Raw genomic sequence first — 21,124 nt, forward strand, 5'->3', positions numbered from 1 at the left:
AAAAAGAGAAATCCCTTCTCACCACCCACCTTCAGGGCTAAAACAGAAAAATCAATGCGCTGCGCTTCACAACCATACCAAAACCAAACAAATACCAACTCAAACCCTCCCTCACATCCGCCCACATCTTCCCAGTGCTTCGCTATCTCACAGGACCCAGCTGGCCCCTGGCTTCGCCCCACTGCAGCTGGCGTTTTTTTAGGCGCAACGCATGCGCCTAACCTCGGGGTTCTTTTCCTCTCCGGCGAGGGGAGGTCTCGGGGCCGACCCGAACTACAATTCCCAGCATCCTGCGGGGCGCGGGGAAGGAAGCCCGGGAATGAGAGAAAGCGGCTCTGGGGGCATAGCGGGCCAGTAAGGGCCGCTCCTCCTTTGAAGAGGTTTTGCGTCTCTTTCCGCCGGTGGCGTCGGCGCTCACGCAGGGGCGGGTCCCGGTAGCGCGAGGCGGTGCAGGGCGGGAAGGGGATTCGTGGCGGCGGTGGCGGTGGCGGTGGCGGCGGCGGCGGCAGGGACAACAGCGACGGCGGCGGCAGGGACAACAGGAGCAGTGGTGCTGTCAGCGCGGCGGTCGGAGACATGGGAGACCCGGGGTCGGAGGTGAGTAGTCGAGTGAGGGTCCTGGCGTTCTCAGAGGCGAACCGCGAAGGGTTTGTGTTTTCTGCGGTCTGAGGCCTGGTGCACCGTCGCAGCCTCGGGGCGATACCTTTTCAGTGTCTTGGGCCGAGGCCAGCTCTGGGGCCTGGTGCGTGTCTGAGTGAGGAACCCGCAGCAGCAATGGCCGCCCGCCCCCCGGCATGGGCCCCGGCTGGGCCAGTGAGAGCGACGTTTTAAGGCAGGATTGCCCTTCGGTATTGAGCTTGCGTTCCTCCTTCTGGAGTAGATAAGGGGAATTCTGAGAGGCTGGTAACGCGTTTTCAGCGTTGGGTCCCTGCAGCTCCGCACACGCTGTGGCAAGAGCCAACTGCTCGAGTTCTGTTCCTAGTCGGGTTTCCGTGCAGTTGTGCTCAGTTCGTTTTCCTCAAGCGCTCTCTGTTTTTAATTGTTCCTTTCGGAAACGCTCTCTTCCTACAAGAATGTGGCTGAACAGATAAGCATGTTTTGGCTTGTTTTTATAGATAATAGAATCTGTCCCTCCAGCTGGCCCTGAGGCATCTGAGTCAACAACGGATGAAAATGAAGACGACATTCAGTTTGTCAGTGTAAGTAGCAGTGATGATTGGGTTTTTCCCAGAGTAAAAGACTATGGTGGGCCATTATGTAATTTTACCTCACCTGGTCATTTAATGTTTATGAGTGTCTAATACATACTAGACACCGTGGAGCATGGCACAGGATTGGGAGATTTACCAAAAGAGCTATCTGAGCCACCCCCGTAGCCATCACAAAGAGCATGTCCTAAAGAACGTGCTGTACACTTAATCTCGCCCCCTGCCTTTCGTTTAGACTTAAGATAGACGCTGGTGTCTAAAACGCTGTATTGAAATGGAGCAAGAGTAACTTCTAAAGGCGACACGGAGGAAGGAGCTGCTAATGATGAGCAAGGACGTAGAAAACAGGAAGGGTTGTGAGAGCCCAGAATCTTAGCGTTATGGTGCTTCTAACATGAAGGCAAATAGCTTGAGATTTCTCTAACCTCTGAGATCATCATGTTACAGCATAGTACAGTTGATGCTCATAATGAAGAATCCTACATCACTGGGAACATGCTCTATTTTTCTGAGTTTCTTCCCTTTGGGACAGTAGTTTTCAAGCCTTAGTAAGTATAAATAGGCAGATTCCTGGGCCCCACTGCAGACCTACGGAATCAGAATTTCAAGGCGGGGGCCTAGGAATCTTCATTTTCAGACAAGTGCAGGGACATAAGGATTTCTGAGCACACTTTGTACAGCATGGGTTTCCAAAGCAGAAGGGAGTGTTTTATGATGTATTTTGGGGTGATTTTCATCCATAATTGTTGGAGTTTTAGAAAGGCTTTGCGTAAAGTGGTATCTCAGCTAGCTAGGCAGAAAACAGTTCTGTCCCAAACTCCTCTTTTGGAATGCCGTAGTTAGTTGCAGTTTGGTATTCAAGCTGTAGAATTTTTCGTTGAGTGTCTGATGTGCATTTATGGTGGATAATGGGAAACCCTGTAAAACTGGTTATTAAACAGTTTCTTCCCCAGCATTAGGGCCATTTTGGTAATTCATTTTTGTATGGTATTTTAATAGATTTGTTTAGGAGTCCTTCACAGGATTGTTTTATTGAATTTCTTTCCCTGTACCAGTGTATGTTGTACTCTCTCCTTTTCATTTTGAACTTCTACGGATTTGGAGTAGAGGATGGGGGTGAATTGTATCCTGCGCTTTCCTTTACCATGGGCTGAAGTATGTTTAATAACAGGATTCCATGGCTCTTGAGGACAGATATTTCAGGTTCTTCCTGAATCTTGGTATATTTGTGAACAGAATGTTTTTCTTATGGTGTTTAGTAGAAATAATAGTAGGAATGACATAACTTCTTTATGAACTATGGCCCTTTGAGAAACACAAGTAGAATCTCTTAATATTTGAAAAATGTTTTGTGTAATGAATTACAGTGTAGCTTGTGACTAGTTAATGTAGGCTTGAGTTCACCTTTGGTTTAAAGGAGTCTTTAAATTTTATGTTGAATGTAGAGGATCACTTCCGTCTTTGCATCAAGAATAAAGAATGTACAATCATTGAATATCCAACATGATACAACTTCTTATTCTTGTTCCCAAATAAAGGTTCAGAGGTTTGACAGCTCCACATGGAGAAGTGAATTATATGTTGTAAGTGTAATTACAATACTAGAAGAAGCCTATTAAAAATTTTCCCTTTACATTTAAGTGGCACCACTTACATCACAATAATAGCATAATTATATTTCAAAATATACTCAGAGACAGAATTTTTACTTTTCTCTGGAATCCAATCCTATATGTGGCTCCTCCAGTCAGTAATGCTTATTCAGTAAAGATGAAAAAGTTCGAGTTCTTCAGATAAAAAATGAGTATCGTGATGTCACTTCTTCGTTTTTACGGTTTGGATTTCATAGCTCTTACTAACCTAATTTTCCCACTTTTAGTCCACTTGGTGGCACAGGAGTTATTCTGTGATTTGTAGAATACAGAATCTGAAACTAAACACAGCATGCTGAAGGAAAGGAGTGATATAGATATGGAGGGGAGGTGCAAAAATGGGCCCTCTCAGTTAAGTTTTATTGAAATATACATAAAAGTGCACGATTCATAAGTATACTTGTTGGATAAATTTTTGCAAAGCCTCATACGTCTATGTAAACAGTGCCTAAAGAAAGAGAATGCTGCCATAACAAAAACTTCTTATTTAGGTCTGTTGTTCTTATTTCTGTTTAGTAATATGATCCTTTATTCAACTACTGTTTTTATATCTTTCTTTGAAATTGCAGATTTTTTATGTGATTTACTTCTAAAAAACTAATAGCTCATGATGTGATAGTTCACAGTGCTGTTCTAGGTATGAAGGTATACAAACTGCTGAGGGAACCTATCGTAATCTTGCTAACAAAACAATACAAGAGGTTCAGGTTTCAGCCAAGATTATTGATATAGTGTAGAATCATTGGAAATTTCAAAATAGTCAGTGAAATCAGGATATAATTTCCTAAATAGCTTCAGTACCACATAGGTCAAGTATTAATACTGTAGCTGCAGTAGAAGGGAGTCAGGCAGAAAATAGGATTATTTGGCCGGGTGTCTTGGGGCTGTGATTGATTCAATAAATAAAAAGTGTTGAAGCTCATAATACGCAAAGCCATGAGTTAAGTTCCTTAGTGCTACAAAGATTAATTTGAAATACATCCTACCCTTAAGGATCAGTATTTTAGTGTGAATGATGAGATAGGAGGTGAGAAGTATGTAAATAGTCCTTAGAGGTAGTAGAAAATTCTTTTACAGAGAGTACATAGTGCTGTTAAAGAAGGACATGAGACTTGCAGTTTATCATAGTAGTAGTAGTAGTAGTAGTAGTAGTAGTAGTAGTAGTAATAAGTAGTAGTTAGTATTTATATGTGTTTAAAAGGGCATTTTGAGTAGAAGAAACTAGTAGTAGTAGTAGTAGTAATCATAGTAGTAGTAATAGTAATAAGTAGTAGTTAGTAGTAATAAGTAGTAATAAGTACTGGGAAAGCAGAGAGGATTATGTATAGTTCTGAAAGATTTTTTGTTGTTTTTTTAAAGTGGGAGGAGGCGGCATGGGCCAGGTAGTATAGAACTTGAATGTTGGATTAAATTTGAACTATAAAATAGGTACAATTGGAAACTTTGAAATGTTGCCTGTCAGGACTGCACAAGTAACCTGTGTCCCTAACTTCTCTATATGGGGGGAAAAATGAATTATTTAGGGTTTTAGATTTATGCTCAAATCCATATTCTTTGTTTTAGAGAAAACTTTGGTTGTAGTAAACTACCTTTTTAGTAGACCATATTTTGGTGTATTGACATCTCTTTTCAATTAGTAGGAAATTGGTGTTTTGGCTTAGAGAATCAGTTTTCTGATAACAGGAATGAAAGCTTTTTATTTCATGAAACATATTTTAAAACTTAGAATATTAGTTTAACTGTTTTCCTAAACTGTTTTGCCATGCTTCTACATGTGCTTATGCCCCTAAATTGTGTGGTATTGGGAATAGAATTCTTTAATTTTTAAATTTTATTTTTATTTAAATTTTTATTTCTATTTCAGAGACAGGGTCTCACTCTTGCCCAGGCTGGAGTGCAGTGGTATGATCGTATAGCTTACTGCAGTCTTAAACTTGTGGGTTCAAGCAGCCCTCCCGCCCCAGCATCCCGAGTAGCTGGGACGACAGGTGCAGTCCACCATGCCCAGCTTAGAATCCTTTATTTTTTGTTAGTGGTGCAATAGGGCATGAGAATGATGGTTTACTAGTTGATGGATAGAACAAATTCAAATAAAAATACCTTGTAAGTATAGGACCATATGCAGTTATAGTTGTTAAAGATATAAATAGTAATTATAAATATTGTAGCAAATTATTTTTCTTGATATTTTTATTATAAACATAACTTCTTTTGAGAAATTAGTAATTTATTTTTGGTCAGTGTTACAAAGTATTCACAGATGGGGTAATAGAGGTAGTCCATTTTCTCTTAAGGAAGAAAAAATGTGTTATTTCAGGAACTCAGGTAATAAACATTGATTTAAAAATAGTATTTATGTTTTGAACTACCTCACAATTATAGTGCCTGTACAGCCAGTTGTGTTTAGAGAACCAAGTGTACCTCACTCAGTTTTCCCATCTGTTAAATGGGATAATACTGATAATTCAATATCTCACCTTGTAAAGTAATTTGGGGGATTAAGTGAAATAATGTACATGAAAAGCTTTGCACAAGGCATGGTACAGGGCTCAATAAATGTTATTGATTCTTAGTGAAATAAATGGAGTACTAAATGTTTTACTTCCGTAAGCTCATTATCATGAAAGTTTTTCCATATTCACTGTGAAAATTAGCTAGTGTACACTATTTGGGTATAAGTAATCTTTTCCTTTGGGGTACGTATCTGTCCTTATTTTTCCACTCAATCTCTTTGCCATTTTAGTGATTTTCAACATGATTCCCCTTCTCGTTCTACTCTATCACTTAAAGCTCAGTAATTATTTGTTGAATGTATAAATATTCTAAATGACTTCTGTTTTTTCTCAATTTTGGATTTTCTGTGTTTTTTTTTTTGTTTTTTTTTTAAAGAGATACGGTCTCACTCTTGCTCAGGCTGGAGTGCAGTGGCATAATTATAGCTCACTGCAGCCTTGAACTCCTAGGCTCAAGCAATTCTGTCGCCTCAGCCTCCCAAATAGCTAGGACTACAGGCTCGCACTACTGTGCCCAGCTAATTTATTTTAGTTTTGTAAAGATGAGGTCTCACTATTCTGTCCAGGATGGTGTCAAACTCCTGGACTCAAGTAATCCTCCGTCATCGGCCTCCCAAAGTGCTGGGATTATAGGCATGATCTACCACGCTCGTCTGGATTTTCTATCCATATTTTCCTTTTTTTCTTTTCTCTTAGTGTGAATCATATAAAATTATTGTTCTTCAGTAGTTGAAAAATGTTTGCGTATTGGTTTAATGGTTCACTGCAAGAATAAATTTCTGATAATCTTATTTGTCCTTACTCCTTCCCTTTAAATATTACTGCAGCTTTTTTTTTGAGACAAGAGTCCCTCTCTGTTGCCCAGGCTGGAGTGCACTGGTGTAATCTCAGCTCCCTGCAACTTCTGCCTCCTGGGCTAAAGCGATTCTTGTTCTTCGGCCTACTGAGTAGCTGGGATTACAGATGTGCACCACCACGCCCAGCTAATTTTTGTATTTTTAATAGAGACAGGGTTTTGCCATGTTGGCCCAGATGGTCTCGAACTCATGGCCTCATGTGATCCACCTACCTGCCTTGGCCTCCCAAAGTGCTGAGATTACAGGCATGAGCCATCCTGCCTGCAGCTACTTTTAAATTCTGTTTTTGATCATTTTCTTTCTTCTTTTCTTTTTTTTTTTTTTTTTTTTTTGTGATGGAGTTTCGCTCTTGTCACCCAGGCTGGAGTGCAATGGCACAGTCTTGGCTCACTGCAACCTCTGCCTCCCGGGTTCAAGCGATTCTCCTGCCTCAGTCTCCTGAGGAGTTGGAATTAGAGGCGTCCACCACCATGCCTGGCTAATTTTTTGTATTTTTAGTGGAGACAGGGTTTCACCATGTTGGCCAGGCTTGTCTCAAATTCCTGACCTCAGGCGATTCGCCCACCTTGATCTCCCAAAGTGCTGGGATTGCAGGCCTGAGCCACTGTGCCCAGCCTGTTTATCTTATTTTTTTCTGGCCCATTTTACTTTTTACCTTGCATCCTGTCATCTTTCATCTTCTTCTGTACTTTCTCTGTATAGGAACTCTGCATCTGTGTATTTCTGGTTACCAGGGGAGTGGGGGGACGCTTTTGTGGTTTGCTATTTCTGTGGGCCTATAATGAAGGTTCCTAATGCATATTTCTTGTAGGGAGCAAAGTAAGATGATTATATCAATGGGGAAAGTATCATATTTTAATTTTTCTTCTTGGATCGAACATACGATTTTCAGTCTTTTTTTTTTTTTTGTGACAGAGTCTTGCTCTGTTGCTCAGGCTGGAGTGCAGTGGCACCATCTCAGCTCACTGCAGCCTCTGCCTTCTGGGTTCAAGCGATTCATCTGCCTCAGCCTCCTGGGTAGCTGGGACTACAGGTGCCTGCCACCACACCCTACTCCTATTTTTAGTAGAGACAGGGTTTCACCATGTTGGCCAGGCTGGTCTTGAACTCCTGACCTCAAGTCATCTACCCACCTCTGCCTCCCAAGGTGCTGGAATTACAGGTGTGAGCCACCATGCATGGCCTACATTCTTCATACCAGATGTAGATTTTAAAGTAGGTGATTCAGCTCTGTTTACCATATATTGGAGAGTATTGCTTCCTCTGTTTCTTTATTTTTTACTTTCATGTTTATAGTTTGAGCAAAAATCTCAATTCCTTTGCTACAGATCCCTACCCAGTTTTGCCCTCTTGTTTTATCTTGGTATCTGAATTAGTACCCAAAAGATGGCAGTTTCTTGAGCAGAAGTCATAGCCTAGGGGAGAAAGAAGCTATCTTTGAGACTGGATGCCTGTTCTAGGGAAGAAGATCATTACCTAGATCTCAGCCTCTGTCTCCAGCAGTCAACTTTCTACATCCTACAAAATCCTTTTGTCAGCTATTATTTCTTCTGTGTTCCTTTCTTTTGTTTCCAACATACTGGATTTCTCAAAAGAATATGGCCTTTTCTACTGCTAGTGTTTTAGAGCCTGGCTTCTGTGCTCACTACTTTCTTGAAAGTTGCTCTCTCAAAGACATTTAAAAATGTCTGGTTGCCACATTCAGTGGCATTTTATTGTTGCTGTGTTTCTGGCCACATTTAACACTGACAGCTTTTTATTGAGGCAATATGATAGTTCAGTCTAGTTCTAGAGTTTAATAGTCTTCTAGGGTAGCAACTCTCAAGTCTTTATTTCCAGGTATGTTCATACTTCCCAGATTAGAGGCCTGCATTTCCAGCTGTCTGCTAGATATACCCTGTGTACCACTGTTACTTCAGCCCATAGGAATGTCAGCTTTCTGTTTCTGCTTTCCAAAGTTATACTAATGGCATTACTATTCTTATAGTCACCTGAGCTTAAAACCTTAGAGATCACTGACTCCTTGTTTTGTTTTTTTAAATAATCTTTTAAATTTATTTTTATTTATATATTTATTATTTATTATTATTATTATTATTGAGACGATCTTGCTCTGTTGCCCAGGCTGGAGTCCAGTGGCGTAATCTTGGCTCACTGCAACTTCTGCCTCCCAGGTTCAAGCAATTCTCCGGCCTCAGCCTCCTGAGTAGCTGGGACTACAGGCACGCACCACCATGCCTGGCTAATTTGTATATTTTTAGTAGAGATGGGATTTTACCATGTTGGTCAGGCTGGTCTTGAACTCCAGCCTGGCCAACATGGTAAAACCCCATCTGTTAAAAGTACACAAATTAGCCAGGCATGGTTCTAACCTCAGGTGATCCCCCGCCTTGGCCTCCCAGTGTGGTGGGATTACAGACATGAGCCACCACACCTGGCCTAATAATCAATCTCTTTTAGTTTTCCATTTTACTCTTGCCATCATCACCATTAGTTCTGCATTATCATGTGCCTGTACTGATTATCTTGCTTTCCCTGCTCTCCATACTCCTCTATGTGATTGGTCTTCTTGAAGCACAGTTCTCATGTTATTGTCTTATTATTATTTTTTATTTTCTTTTGCCTATTGAATAAAATCTAGGCTTTTAAGCCTGACATTCAAGGCCTGGTTGTTGAAGAAATTGGCATGGATGGAAAGAAAGAATGGAGAAGAATTCAGGTTTGATGCTTGACTCTGCAGTGGTGGGTGATGAAGCTGAGCTATAAGTCAAATAATTCATTTTTGAACTTGGATATATTAACAGACTTTTGATACCAATTCTAGGTGTAAAGCACTGGATTATAATATTTGTGTCTTTGTAGCACTGTTCTTATATTACTTTTCCTTTCCCAAGTAATTGACATGGCCCTAATATTCTACAGGGGTGTAGGTACTTCCTTTTAGGTCTTGTCATCATTTTACATTTATATATTTTTAATATTTTCCTCTGCTGCTTTTGTTCTGGTTATTTTCTGCTATCCACAAAGCTCCCTCTTCAGAGTAATTCTTGCCAGTCCCAACCAAAAAAAAACACTGGTAGGTTTAAATGCTAATTTGGTTTGAATAACTGTTAATGACTTCTAAATTTGCTTGATTGTTTATAGGAAGGACCATTACGACCTGTTCTTGAATACATTGATCTGGTCAGCAGCGATGATGAAGAGCCTAGCACCTCTCATACTGATGTAAGTACATTACATTTGATTTGTGTTTCTTCACTTGTGTCTTTTAAGAGGTATTCTTTAAAGAGAATTACCAAATCAGTGAAGGCTGTGTTTAGAAATAGCCAGTTCTATTAGAATGGGATAAAATAGGTAGTCCAAGGAGTCCTTTGCCCAGATCTCCTACTTCCAGTTTTTTTCCTCTACTTTGAATGAGGAGATGAAAAAAATGATAATATGACTCTGGGAAATTCAAAGCCTTAGAGGTGATATCTGATAAAATGGAAATGAAATAAAAACTGCAAGCTTATTGATTCCTCTTTCCCTTCTCTTTTCCTGTACTCTCCTCAGATGCCCTGTACAACAGGTTTCTTTTGTTCCAGAACCACATGACCACAGAAAATTTGTTTTCTCTTAGAAAAAAGGATATGTAGAGATCCTTTTAGGAATGGAAAGTGGGGGAAGGGTTTATAGGAGATGTATTACTTCAGTCATCATCCCTTTAACCTTGTCTGTGCCCCACATATTTGGAGTTATCTTACCTGTGATGTACTGGTTGTAGGTTTGACCCTTGGACCAATACTTCCCTTGCTCTGAGAATTGAACTAGTTGAGCCCTTTGTAACCATCTTGCCTTTCATTTGTCCTTGCTTTAGCCCAAACTTCTGTTAATGGGCTGTTTTCATCTTGGATTAGAAAACTCTTAGTTATTGTTCAGAGTGGCCACAAACTTCTTGCTCTGTGATATAGCGGATTGAGACTTGGACTTGGAATCAGAATACCTGGGTTTGAGTCCCAGCTTTACTCTTTACAAATTCTGTGACTTTGGATAAATTAAGTAACCTTTTACCCTCCGTTTTTTAATCAAATAATACCTACCTCACAGGGTTGTTGTGAGGATGAAATGAGGTAACAAATTATAACTTCTTATAACTACAAACCATAAAGTAGGACTATACAACTGGAAAGTTTTGTTATTCGTGGAGTGTGAATGACAGAATTTTCAAAGGTGCTTAAAATGACTCTAATGGGGGAGTTTTAGATTTTTTTTTCTTCTCAGTGGAACTTTCCTTAAGTTCTCTTTGCCATCATTAGCTTCTTGCATATCTTGAGTAGAACTTAACATATCTTGAATGGAATATTTTTTTCTTTTATTCTTATGAGTGGTCTCACACAGGACCAAACATCAGGCCAGGATAGCACCACGTGATCTGAGCTTGTTTTTACTCTCTCCTTTTTCATAAACAGAGTCCCAGATTAATGCCAGTAGTTGATATTGGGTCTTTGGGGTAGTGAAGCTTGTGGATCTGACTTCTCTGATTCCTTTTGCTGACCTTGAGTGGATTGTATCTTTCATTGTTAATTATAATAATTTAAAAATTGAGTTCTACTTACTGGACATGAATCTCTGCACTTGAAAGTTAACATATTAAAAGCATATTTTTTTTCTTCCTTGGTTTTCTTGTTCATGTGGATAACCCAGAGAATGCCTGAATCTAAGGTGCCATCCTCTGAGAATCATCGCCCAGAAATGTGCTCTAGCTGCAATGTTCCTCTTCCCATTGGAGATAGCAGCTCCTTCTCTGGGAGTTGTTCCAGCAGTCCAGAAAGGATAGTTTCTCAAACTTCCTCTGTTGAGAACCCATTGGAGAACCAGAAAAATGATCAAAATAATTCAGATACTAAGATCTCTGAGACAGAGACCCTTAAATCATCACAGAATTTTCAGACTCTGCCTTCATCTCCACTTCTGGTTCCCCAAGAATCTTTGGCCTGTTCTGAGGTCAAAGAGAATTTACGTATAGATTCTTCTTCAGCTTCACAGCATGGACGGGATGCCATCCTCTATCTCCAGACACAAGTAGCTGAAATGTCCCGAGTGATACGTGATCTGCAGTCCAGGAGCTGTTTTAGATTTCATCATTCTAGGCCAAGCGAGAACTCCTCAGTTCCTTGGGACATCTCCACCTCTAAGGAGGAAAATTTATCCACAGTTGAAGAAGAAACTGATTACAAATCACCATCAGCTGATGACAAAGGGCAGCCATCTGACCCCAGCCAATCTAGTTTCACAGGTCTTTTGAAGAGAATGGAACAAAGAGGTGTTATAAAAAGGGTGACATTACAATCTGAAGCGGAGTCATGTGAAGGGAAACCTGATTGTGTGACTTCTAAAAAACGTTTGGTTCCTCCATTACATCCTCTTCTGAGAATTGCCACCACTGAGGTTTTTAAAGACCCTGCTGATTGCCATCCTTCTTCCTTCATGGGACACAGGGTATATCCTGTGGCCAAGGATACCTCTCCTTTCCAACCAAACCCACCAGCTGAAGGCCCCATTGTAGAAGCATTAGAACACAGCAAAAGAGGAAATACAACATCCCCTCTAGATTCTACCTCAAAAGAAATGGAGGTCATGGGTTGTAGGTTTTACCATGCTGCCTCCATTGCAGCCCGAGCTGCTAGCTACATGGCCTATATGACTCAATATCAGCGTAAACTCTGGGAAGACATGGAAGATCTGGTTCATGACCCAGAGTTTGATCGTGGAAAAGCAAGATGTATAATATCTGATGGTATGGATGCAGGCCTTTGGCAACTTTGTACTACTAGGGACATAATGGACTCTGTAGTCAGAGTTATGGCCATGGCCATAGACTATAGAAGGCAGGCCTGGCTTCGACTTACATCTCTCACTAAGAAAACCCAGGAGAAGATCTCCCACTTGCCCTTTGATGGTACTTCCCTTTTTGGACAAGATGTGAAAGCTGTTGTTGCAGAAGAGAACAGTATAAAAGAAAATGACTATAAAGATCACAAATACTATACTCAGCATCGATACTTCTATAGTCATGATCAGAAAGCACATTATCACAATAGAGGATACTCCAAAGGGGATTGGTACAAACCTCGAAACCACCCCTATAGATATAGAAAGAAGGGAGACTCTCCAGAACGCCATGGGTACAAGAATTAATAACCTGATTTATGTTCAGCAGAATAGTCATTCAAGATCCTAACTATTTTACTTGTTCCTCCTCATACAAGTAGGATCTACAGGTAGGAGATCATCTCAAAAACTGAATGCATGTCTGGAATGATCACAGCTGACATTTGAATTCTAGACTTTTGAAATGAAGTATATAATAAACTCATGACTTACTGGCCAAGTGAGCAGTGGAGACTTTCTTGAAAGGGTTGGACAAATGTTTATCCTTTATTTCTGGTCCAAAAATAAGTTTGGAGGAGGACCACTCAGGAATCTGAATCCTCTTGTGATTAAAGAAAAATATAAAGATGTGTTCCTCAGGAAAATCTTATTTGTAAACTGAGGACTAGCACATTTTGAGTCTAGAAATAATACTAGATGTCTCTTTACTAAGACCAGAGGTAAATCCTTAACTTTTAGGTTATCAGTGCTTCCTTGTTCAGGCTTCAGTTTGACAGATCTTCACAAAATGACACATCTGTTAAAATGTCTTTATGTCAAGATGGTCAACTCACCAAGAGTTCATACTACTATCAAGCTCTGTGAGACTTCAGAATCAGCCATGAAGCTTTGTGTCAACTGGAATTCAAATCAAATTTTGCCAAATCCAGTTTGCTTCCCCTTGGAATGGCTAGATGTCGCAGGTCTGTTATGGACACCAACTGGAAAAAGACTTCTACCTGTAACATCTCTGTAGAAATTGCGCAGTAACTATCTTCATCAAGACTTTGATGGCCACCATACCATCACTATTCATAAAGCTACATGTGAGAGAATTCTTTGTTGTTATCAATCCTGATAGTCTTTGACCTATCAAGCTCTCATATCAAGCTGTAAGACTGAGTCATGGTAGTCTCTCACTATAAGCTGGGCCTTTCACCAAGATGACCTTCTTAAACAACCTACCTTCTAAACATTTAATTCTTTTGAGCTTGATAGTGCATCACACTCTAAATACAAAAAAGATAGGCACATCAGTGCCCTGGAAATAAAGGATGTTACACGATCCAGGCATGCAAATCTGAACTCCTAAGACCAAGAATTCCAAACATGCCTGACAATCTTGTCCCCTTATTGTAATAAAGAGGGATACCATCAGTCTAGATTTTATTGAGAATCCTTAAGATTTAAAGCATAGCTGTGGATGTAGTGAAGAGAACAAGCCACACAGCTCTGTTTCTTGATATCTAAGTGATGATATCCATTGATGATTTGAAAGGCTGAAATCAAGCCTTAAGTGATACGTTCTTGGTTATTTGGTTACTTAATTTAGTCAGATTCTTAGCGTAAGAGACAGCTTATCTTTTTGCTCCCAATTGGTCCCAGTAATAGTTTTTCACCATACTGGAACTGGCAGCAGATACCTCAATTATATGTCCCACAGTATCTTCTCTTCAGACTCAAGGTAGTGGATGTATGGTATATCAGCCCTTAGATTCATGTCTTCACAGCATGACATCAGGAATGGAGAATATGTCAAGTTTGAGGGATCTGAATACATCACCTAGTGTTATTTGCTTGGCAGCCAAAAACAGTTGTTTTTATTGACAGACTTAATTCTGTAACTTCCGCGTTTTTTCATCTGCTTGATCAAGGCATTTTGGATGTACTGCTAATGGAGTATGGCACTGTTTTATGGTTTATGTGGCTTCTATTCTTGCCACAGTTGTTGCACAGTGGTAATTAACATTTTCTCTGGTGCCACACTTTTTAATAAGTTATTGAAAGCTCATTCCTCCTCCCCCATCATAACCATATTCAGCACCCATTTTTAAATCTACTTTTCTTCCTTTCCTTATTTGTGCTACAGAGGTTGATGGCGTAAATTTTCCTACTTGGAAGAAATTACTTTGTCAGTTAATTTCAGGGTACTGTATTGATCTTGTTTGTCCTATTTGTAGATTAATCTTGAACTAGTCTTAATAAAGGGGATATTGTTTTGCAAATTTAGCCCAGTCATATCAAGGGTTAATATTTATCTTATTTTTCTGTATTTTACTCAAAATTTTATTTCCATTTCTGTAGAAATAGGTCCATGCCAGTGTTCTCTACAAAGTGTCTTTCAAACTAAACCCTAGAAGAATACTGATTACCTGAACAGAAACAAAGGCCTAAGAAATCATACATTTTTGTAGCTTATGTGTATTGCACCAATCAAGCAATCCCATGTGCTCTTGATATTGGCACTGTAGTTTTATCTTAGAGGACTTGCCAGTGGAGAACTCAGTGGTGAGAGACCTTGGAAATGTTTTATGTGGCTGCACATAAGTGTTTCTGACTAGCTAAGGCTACTTCAGACTTTTCACTTTCCATTTCTCCCCTTTTCCTTCCCTGAATTAGATGCTATGTCATAAACTTGGTGGTTTTTGAAATACTCTTATTTCAAACCTTAAACTAAACCAGAATAAGTTACACCTGAAAATGTGTTTGTCTGAAACGATGTGGCACTTCCCTTTAATATGCTTCCCCTCCCCTTTGGCTTTTAAATTGTGGTTAAAAAAAAAGAAAAAAAAAGGCACATAAAGCTTAGCACCTTAACCATTTTTTAAGCATATGGTAGTGTTGACGACATTTGCATTGTTGCGCAGCTCCTCCATTCTTAAATATTTGTAAGATGATGTTGCTGTTCTCTTTTCCTCCTGTGATATTTATGTTGCCCAGTAATAAGTAAAAGTATCCTTTCTTAGTTACTCTAACTGATATGCCCAAGTGTCTCCAGATACTCTGTTTTCCTGGAAGTGTAAAGGTATTGGGAAATCATCAAATTGGTGACCAAGTAGTTCTGAAAGGATTTGACCGTTTAATAGGGATGGGGACAGAATGCAGATCAGGAAGAGATTTTAGTTATAGTTTCTTGATTGCAAAAGAAATATCTTTAATGTGTTAATTTTTTATTATTTTAAAATCTCTGGCATACTTGAATGATAATGTTATAAAACTTAAAGTGAGGATTTGGTCTAGGGAGATTACCCCAATAGAATCAGAAACTCTTAGTCAGATAATAAATATTCATATTATGTCTGCTATGTTCAAAGCCTGCAACAAAATTCTCTACTAGGCCAACCTCTAATGTTTAAATACCTCTGGGTTTTCTAGGAGGCCTTGGAATAGTTGCAAATTTAATGATCTGGTATTCTCAAAAAGGATGTATCTAATGATCTCGATTCTTCAAAATGTTATTTCTTGATTAGATATACAATGTATACAGAGACAATGTGGTTTCTTGTAGTTACTGTGTATAGAGAAGTACTGTTTCCATTTTTATATGAAGTGCCTTTTTAAATTCTACACTTTTCTTTAAAACTTAAACTTTGATGTCTTGCATATATTGCTGGTGGTATTTATGTGAATTTTGTACAGTGATTTAATCTTGTAGTTTATTACTCTATCATTTGTACAATTGCACTATCTAACTGTACTCCCTTCTGAATGTTAATTTGTTTTCTTTATAGCACTGTTGATTCATTTCAGAAGGTTGTAGAGTATACCTCCCTCCCCCTTATTTAACTAACTAGACAGTAGTTCCTTTTTGTTACTAGTGAGTGGCCAATTTTGGGGGACCTTAAGGCAGCTTTGTTTTCTATAGATATGCTCTAGGTTTTCTGATTGTCTCATACCTAACCTTGTTCTTAACCATGATAACACAACTTATATTTGATAAGTGGATGTGTTTATTTGGTTAGAATAAGCAAGGACATTTTTAAAAAGCAGTACATTTGCTGACACTTTATCTTTTTTTAAAAGAATGAATGACAGCTTCGTTATCAGTATAATTACATTTAAACTTTTTTTTTAAACCGTGTGGCAGCTTCTTTATCAATCAGTGTAATTCCATTTATTTACTTAGCCCTCAAAATGACATTTTGAAGGGAGCATAAACTCTTTCAGGCTGCTTGGACAGTATTTAGTATTCTATATTAGTACTATACTAATAATTTACTGAGTGCTACCTAAGTGACCTGATTGATAATGTCCTTAAGGACCTGATACATCCGGGATAACCTCTCAGGTACTGTAAACAAGGAGGTTGAAAAAGACACATTCCAGAATCCCTTTGTCTGGTAAAATTGGATACTGATGTGGATGGACATGACATTCATTATTCTTGAAGATATAACTAGTTGACTGGGATTCTGATGAAGGTTTGAAATTATGGAGTAGATCTTTGTAGAAGTAGTTTAAAGATTGCAATAAGTGAAATCTTTTTTTTTTTTTTTTTTTTTTGAGACAGAGTTTCGCTCTTATTACCCAGGCTGGAGTGCAATGGCATGATCTTGGCTCACTGCAACCCCCCACCTCCTGGGTTCAAGCAATTCTCCTGTCTCAGCCTCCCAAGTAGCTGGGATTACAGGCACGCGTCACCATGCCCTGCTAATTTTGTATTTTTAGTAGGGACGGAGTCTCTGCATGTTGGTCAGGCTGGTCTCAAACTCCTGACCGCAAGTGATCCGCCCGCCTTGGCCTCCCAAAGTGCTGGGATTATAGGCGTGAGCCACCGCACCTGGCTGTGAAATCTTTTTTTTTTTTTTTTTTTTTTATGTGAGGCATATTTTGCCACAGTCTCACACTGTTTAGGTTCTCTTGTCTTTTGGAATTTATCATTCTGTATTTAATGCTAGTCCAATAATTGATTGTCTCATCTGTAGGCATCTTATGCATGTGATTCAATTGACTAGATCAATTCTGTATGGTTTATCATAGTAGATACACAAACCAGTCTTTATTTTTTACTTAAGAAAATATGTAAGTGGAAGTTATCAGTAAACTGGTGATTATTGTATTGGATGCAAATCTTTTTATTATTTTTCCAGATATATCGAGTTTTATAAACCCATTAAAATATTATTTTATGAAGTTTCCCTTCCTGGATGAACAGAATATTGTTTTATTAAATCTTCTCTTATTAGTGGAATATTTTTGTACTTCTTTGTCTTTTCATTTACTTGTTTTTTGTTATAATGAAAACTTTAGTAGTGTTTGGTACCATTGAGATATCTTATTACTGGAAATTTTGTTTGCTTCCTGTGGGATATATCTGGAAGTGGTCACAGTCCAACCATGTCCTTTTGATGTTGTTAGCATATCAGTTATTCTGTGTATTGATCTTTTTTTCTCCTGTATTCAACACCTGTTTCTGAAAGGATGTCTGATCTTCCCATAATCTCTTCGATGTAGATGATATTTTTTATTCTATCAGTGTATACTAGATAAGATTTTGATGTGGATTTGTATTTGTATATTTAAATACCATGTCTTTAAAGCATTATTAGAAGAGATATTCTAGTTTCGTCAATGTCCCTTTTAAAAAAAATATAGCCAGTCCAGTATCTCAAACTACTTTGATTTTTGAACTTAAGTCAACTTTTAGTGCTACCTGGCTTAATGGTAGTATTATTTTCTCATTTCTACATGTTCACACAAGTTTATTATATATAGTTTATGGTCAGATGTATCTTATAAAAATTTTGAAACCCATCCCCGTGGATTTACTATAATACAGCTCTGATATATCTTAAAGTTAACCCGTTTTCCGTAGATGTTAAGGGCTTTACTGGTTGAGGTAACCTATTTCAAATGGTCTATTGGGTTTTGTGATACCTTTTCAAGAATTCAATAAGAATTCTCAGGTTGTCTGTATTTTCTTTTAGGACTTTGGAGATCTCTCAAGTTGTATTGTTTTCTAGTATTCCTGAGTATATTCTTTTGGTAACATGAAAGTAAATAGTTTATATTTGATGATTTTTTTTTTTTTTTTGAGACTGAGTCTCGCTCTGTCACCCCGGCTGGAGTACAGTGGCGAGATGACGGCTCACTGCAAGCTCTGCCTCCCGGGTTCACGCCATTCTCCTGCCTCAGCCTCCTGAGTAGCTTGGATTACAGGCGCCCGCCACTACACCCGGCGAATTTTTTGTATTTTTAGTAGAGATGGGGTTTCACCGTGTTAGTCCGGGTGGTCTCGATCTCCTGACCTCGTGATCCACCCATCTCGGCCTCCCAAAGTGCTGGGATTACAGGCGTGAGCCACAGTGCCCAGCCTGTATTTGGTGATATTTTTAAAAATTTTACTTTGACCTTAAGTGCTTCAAGAATTGTGTTCAGTTAGTAGTCCTTTTGTAAGACTAACTTTCATATGCTATCTTTGCTCCATGAGCTATCATAGTACTGTTTTCTTTCATTACCCATAAGAGTGGCTCTATCACAGCATTCACTTTTAAGGGCTACAGTTAGACCTCTTGTTAACTCCTACTTTTATCTGTGATGGCTATGTTTCACACTACCTTGATTTATAAATGTAGTAATGTGTTAAATAACTATCATGTTGTGGTCCCTTAATACCTCTTTTGATTGGTGAGGTAACAGTGATGTGGATGATGAAATAAAAACGTATCCCCAAGTCACTAAACACAGTTTTCAATTCTTTTTTTTTTACATATTTAATTTACATTTAACTACTGTTAGGTATGCAGCCCGTGCCTTTTTGCCTTCGGTAGAATATAGTTACATAAGTAGTTTCATTTAGATTCTTGGGACAGAACGGCCTGTGTATTGATCTTTCTTTAATGGCTTGGAACAGCTTCTATATATTCTGACAGGTCTTGGAAGCATGTTAATATCCGTGTGTCTCATTGTCATCTTCCTGCCTGGGAAGGCAGTAGAAGAAAGAATCTACATTTGTATAGTCTGTAGTACAGGCTCTGTGCTGGTTGCAAGGCACTGTTGAGAGAGAAATTCGTTCTTAATTTTGCAGAAGAAGGACTGAAACTTCATTAAGTCGTTAAGCAACTTGCTCAGGTGGTGGAACTGAGCTTTAAATACGGACTTTTTCCAGTCTCAATTCAGCATTATACTAGGCTGCCTCCATGTGTTTTTCAAAGCCCCATTCAAGTTTTACTTCTATGGTAAACTAATTTTACATACACAAATCTTTTCATTTTCTGAACTTCCTTTATGGCTTTACTGTCACCCCACTAGTATTTGATGTCTTAGCTATTAACTAATTCCTGATTATTTCACTTGTCACATCAGGAACCCTATCCTCTTAGTTCTCCCATTGAGATTTCACTGTGCTGGACTAAGATTATTCTTGATTCATAGTCATTGGTTTCTGTTTCCATTCATTTTCAGCACTGATTATGTTAATCATATTGCTTGGGTTTTTTCTTTGTTCTGTGTTGCTTATTACATTCATTTTGTTTGATATACACACTTAATTTTTTTTTAACTGGCATTTTGAGGATATTGGTTTAAGGGAAGGAAAAAGGAATGGTGCAAAGCACATGGTATTTGAATTCCAAAGACCTTGACCCTCAGTATTAGCAAGTCACTTATTTTCTGAGCCTCAGTTTTCCTACTCTCAGATGAGGTAATATCCGAAAGTACTTTGAAAACACTAAAGCCTGATACAGATTACCTTTTTTAAGTAGTTGCGCTGTTTCTGTTCATATTGGATATGGTATTCTATGTTATTGCCTATAGATAGATATATTTTAACAGCATGTAAATGTCCATTTCATGCCATGTGATCATGTTCCCCCTTTTATGATTTTTTAAGGCTGTCTTACAAGCCTAACAGTGTACTAAGTCATTAAAAGATATATTTAAAGTAAAATAGTCTCTTTTCTCAAGTACAAGCTAAGAAATGCTCATAATAAACAATAAGAGAATGTAGAATGAAGAGTTAGAGTGTATATGTATGTGTATACAATTTTTGATAGATGGTATTTTGTTATTTTATGTCTGTGTTGAAAACAGTCTTTTAGTTTGTCAGACATCTTTCTCAGTACCTGCTATGTGCAGGCAGGTATTGAGAAAGGTCTGAGAATACTGAGGGTTAATAAGAGATGGTATATTCTCAAGAGAAAAATAAATACCACTAAAGTATAAGAGCAGATGTCCTTTTTGGAAGAATGCCTGTGGTGATGGAACAAGAAAAGCCATATAGAGGGGTGAGGAAAAGCTTTTCGTACCAAGTGTGTGAGCTGAGTTTTGGAGGATGATTAGGCAAGAGTTAGTTGGCCTGGTGGAGAAACAGGAGCCAGGCATTCAGGTGGAGGAACAGGAGTGTGGAACAGTGTGGGTAACAATGGGGTGTGTCTGGTTTCAGAATTATAAGAAATAGTCTTTAGGGGGAACAGAAATGAAGGAGACTAAACAGAAGATGATAAATTATCTGTGAATATGTACTGGTTCCTACATATTCAAACTGTGCTAAGTTTGTGTAGCCATTACTTGTAAGGTTCTAGGAGTTGTTCTTCCCTCCTACAAATTGCATCTTTTTCTATTACTGGCTTTTTCAGTAGCCAGAAAGTGCCTATGATGAGTCAGATAGGAAACTGGGTTGTTGGTGATCACTTCTCTGGGTAGTAACTGTTCTTGCAGAGTGCTTTCATCCTAGGTTATATCACCGTGTGTGGTATATGGAGCAAAATCGTTCCATTTCACAGAGAGGTCTAGTGACTTCATGTTCATAATATATTCATATTTATATTAAAGTAATTTTATAGAAAATATAAAATGGAAGCTTTTTGGTTCATCAAGAACTAAAGTGCTTTTTGAAATTAGTAATAATGATTTACAAATATAAGTCATTTGTTTATCATTAAAAAGCCACAAAGTAGTATTGTAAAATAATTTATTCTGTGAAGCCCAGCTTTTTGTTCTTTTTTCTTTTTTTTAAGCCTTTCTTTTAGGTTCAGGGGTACATT

At 38.6% G+C, this 21,124-nt stretch overlaps 1 protein-coding gene across 4 annotated transcripts in view; it reads left to right on the plus strand.

Annotated features, from left to right (window-relative positions):
* Window positions 1-353: 353 nt before the first annotated feature.
* ZNF451 (zinc finger protein 451) overlaps window positions 354-21,124 on the plus strand; it is a 78,244-nt gene continuing 57,473 nt past the window's right edge. Inside the window, exons 1-4 of one of the 4 annotated variants that reach the window (XM_032141062.2) lie at window positions 354-597; window positions 1,116-1,199; window positions 9,375-9,455; window positions 10,914-20,303. In XM_032141062.2, the coding sequence (XP_031996953.1) occupies window positions 577-597; window positions 1,116-1,199; window positions 9,375-9,455; window positions 10,914-12,407 (1,680 nt within the window). In that variant the 5' untranslated portion in view covers window positions 354-576 and the 3' untranslated portion in view covers window positions 12,408-20,303. Of the gene's footprint in view, window positions 598-1,115; window positions 1,200-2,681; window positions 2,792-9,374; window positions 9,456-10,913; window positions 20,304-21,124 lie in introns of those variants that run through there. The other 3 variants (XM_032141060.2, XM_032141061.2, XM_058432528.1) reach the window with 3 other exon arrangements.

This window comes from Hylobates moloch, unplaced genomic scaffold (assembly GCF_009828535.3).
Source record: "Hylobates moloch isolate HMO894 unplaced genomic scaffold, HMol_V3 SCAFFOLD_20, whole genome shotgun sequence".
Lineage (NCBI taxonomy): Eukaryota > Metazoa > Chordata > Mammalia > Primates > Hylobatidae > Hylobates > Hylobates moloch.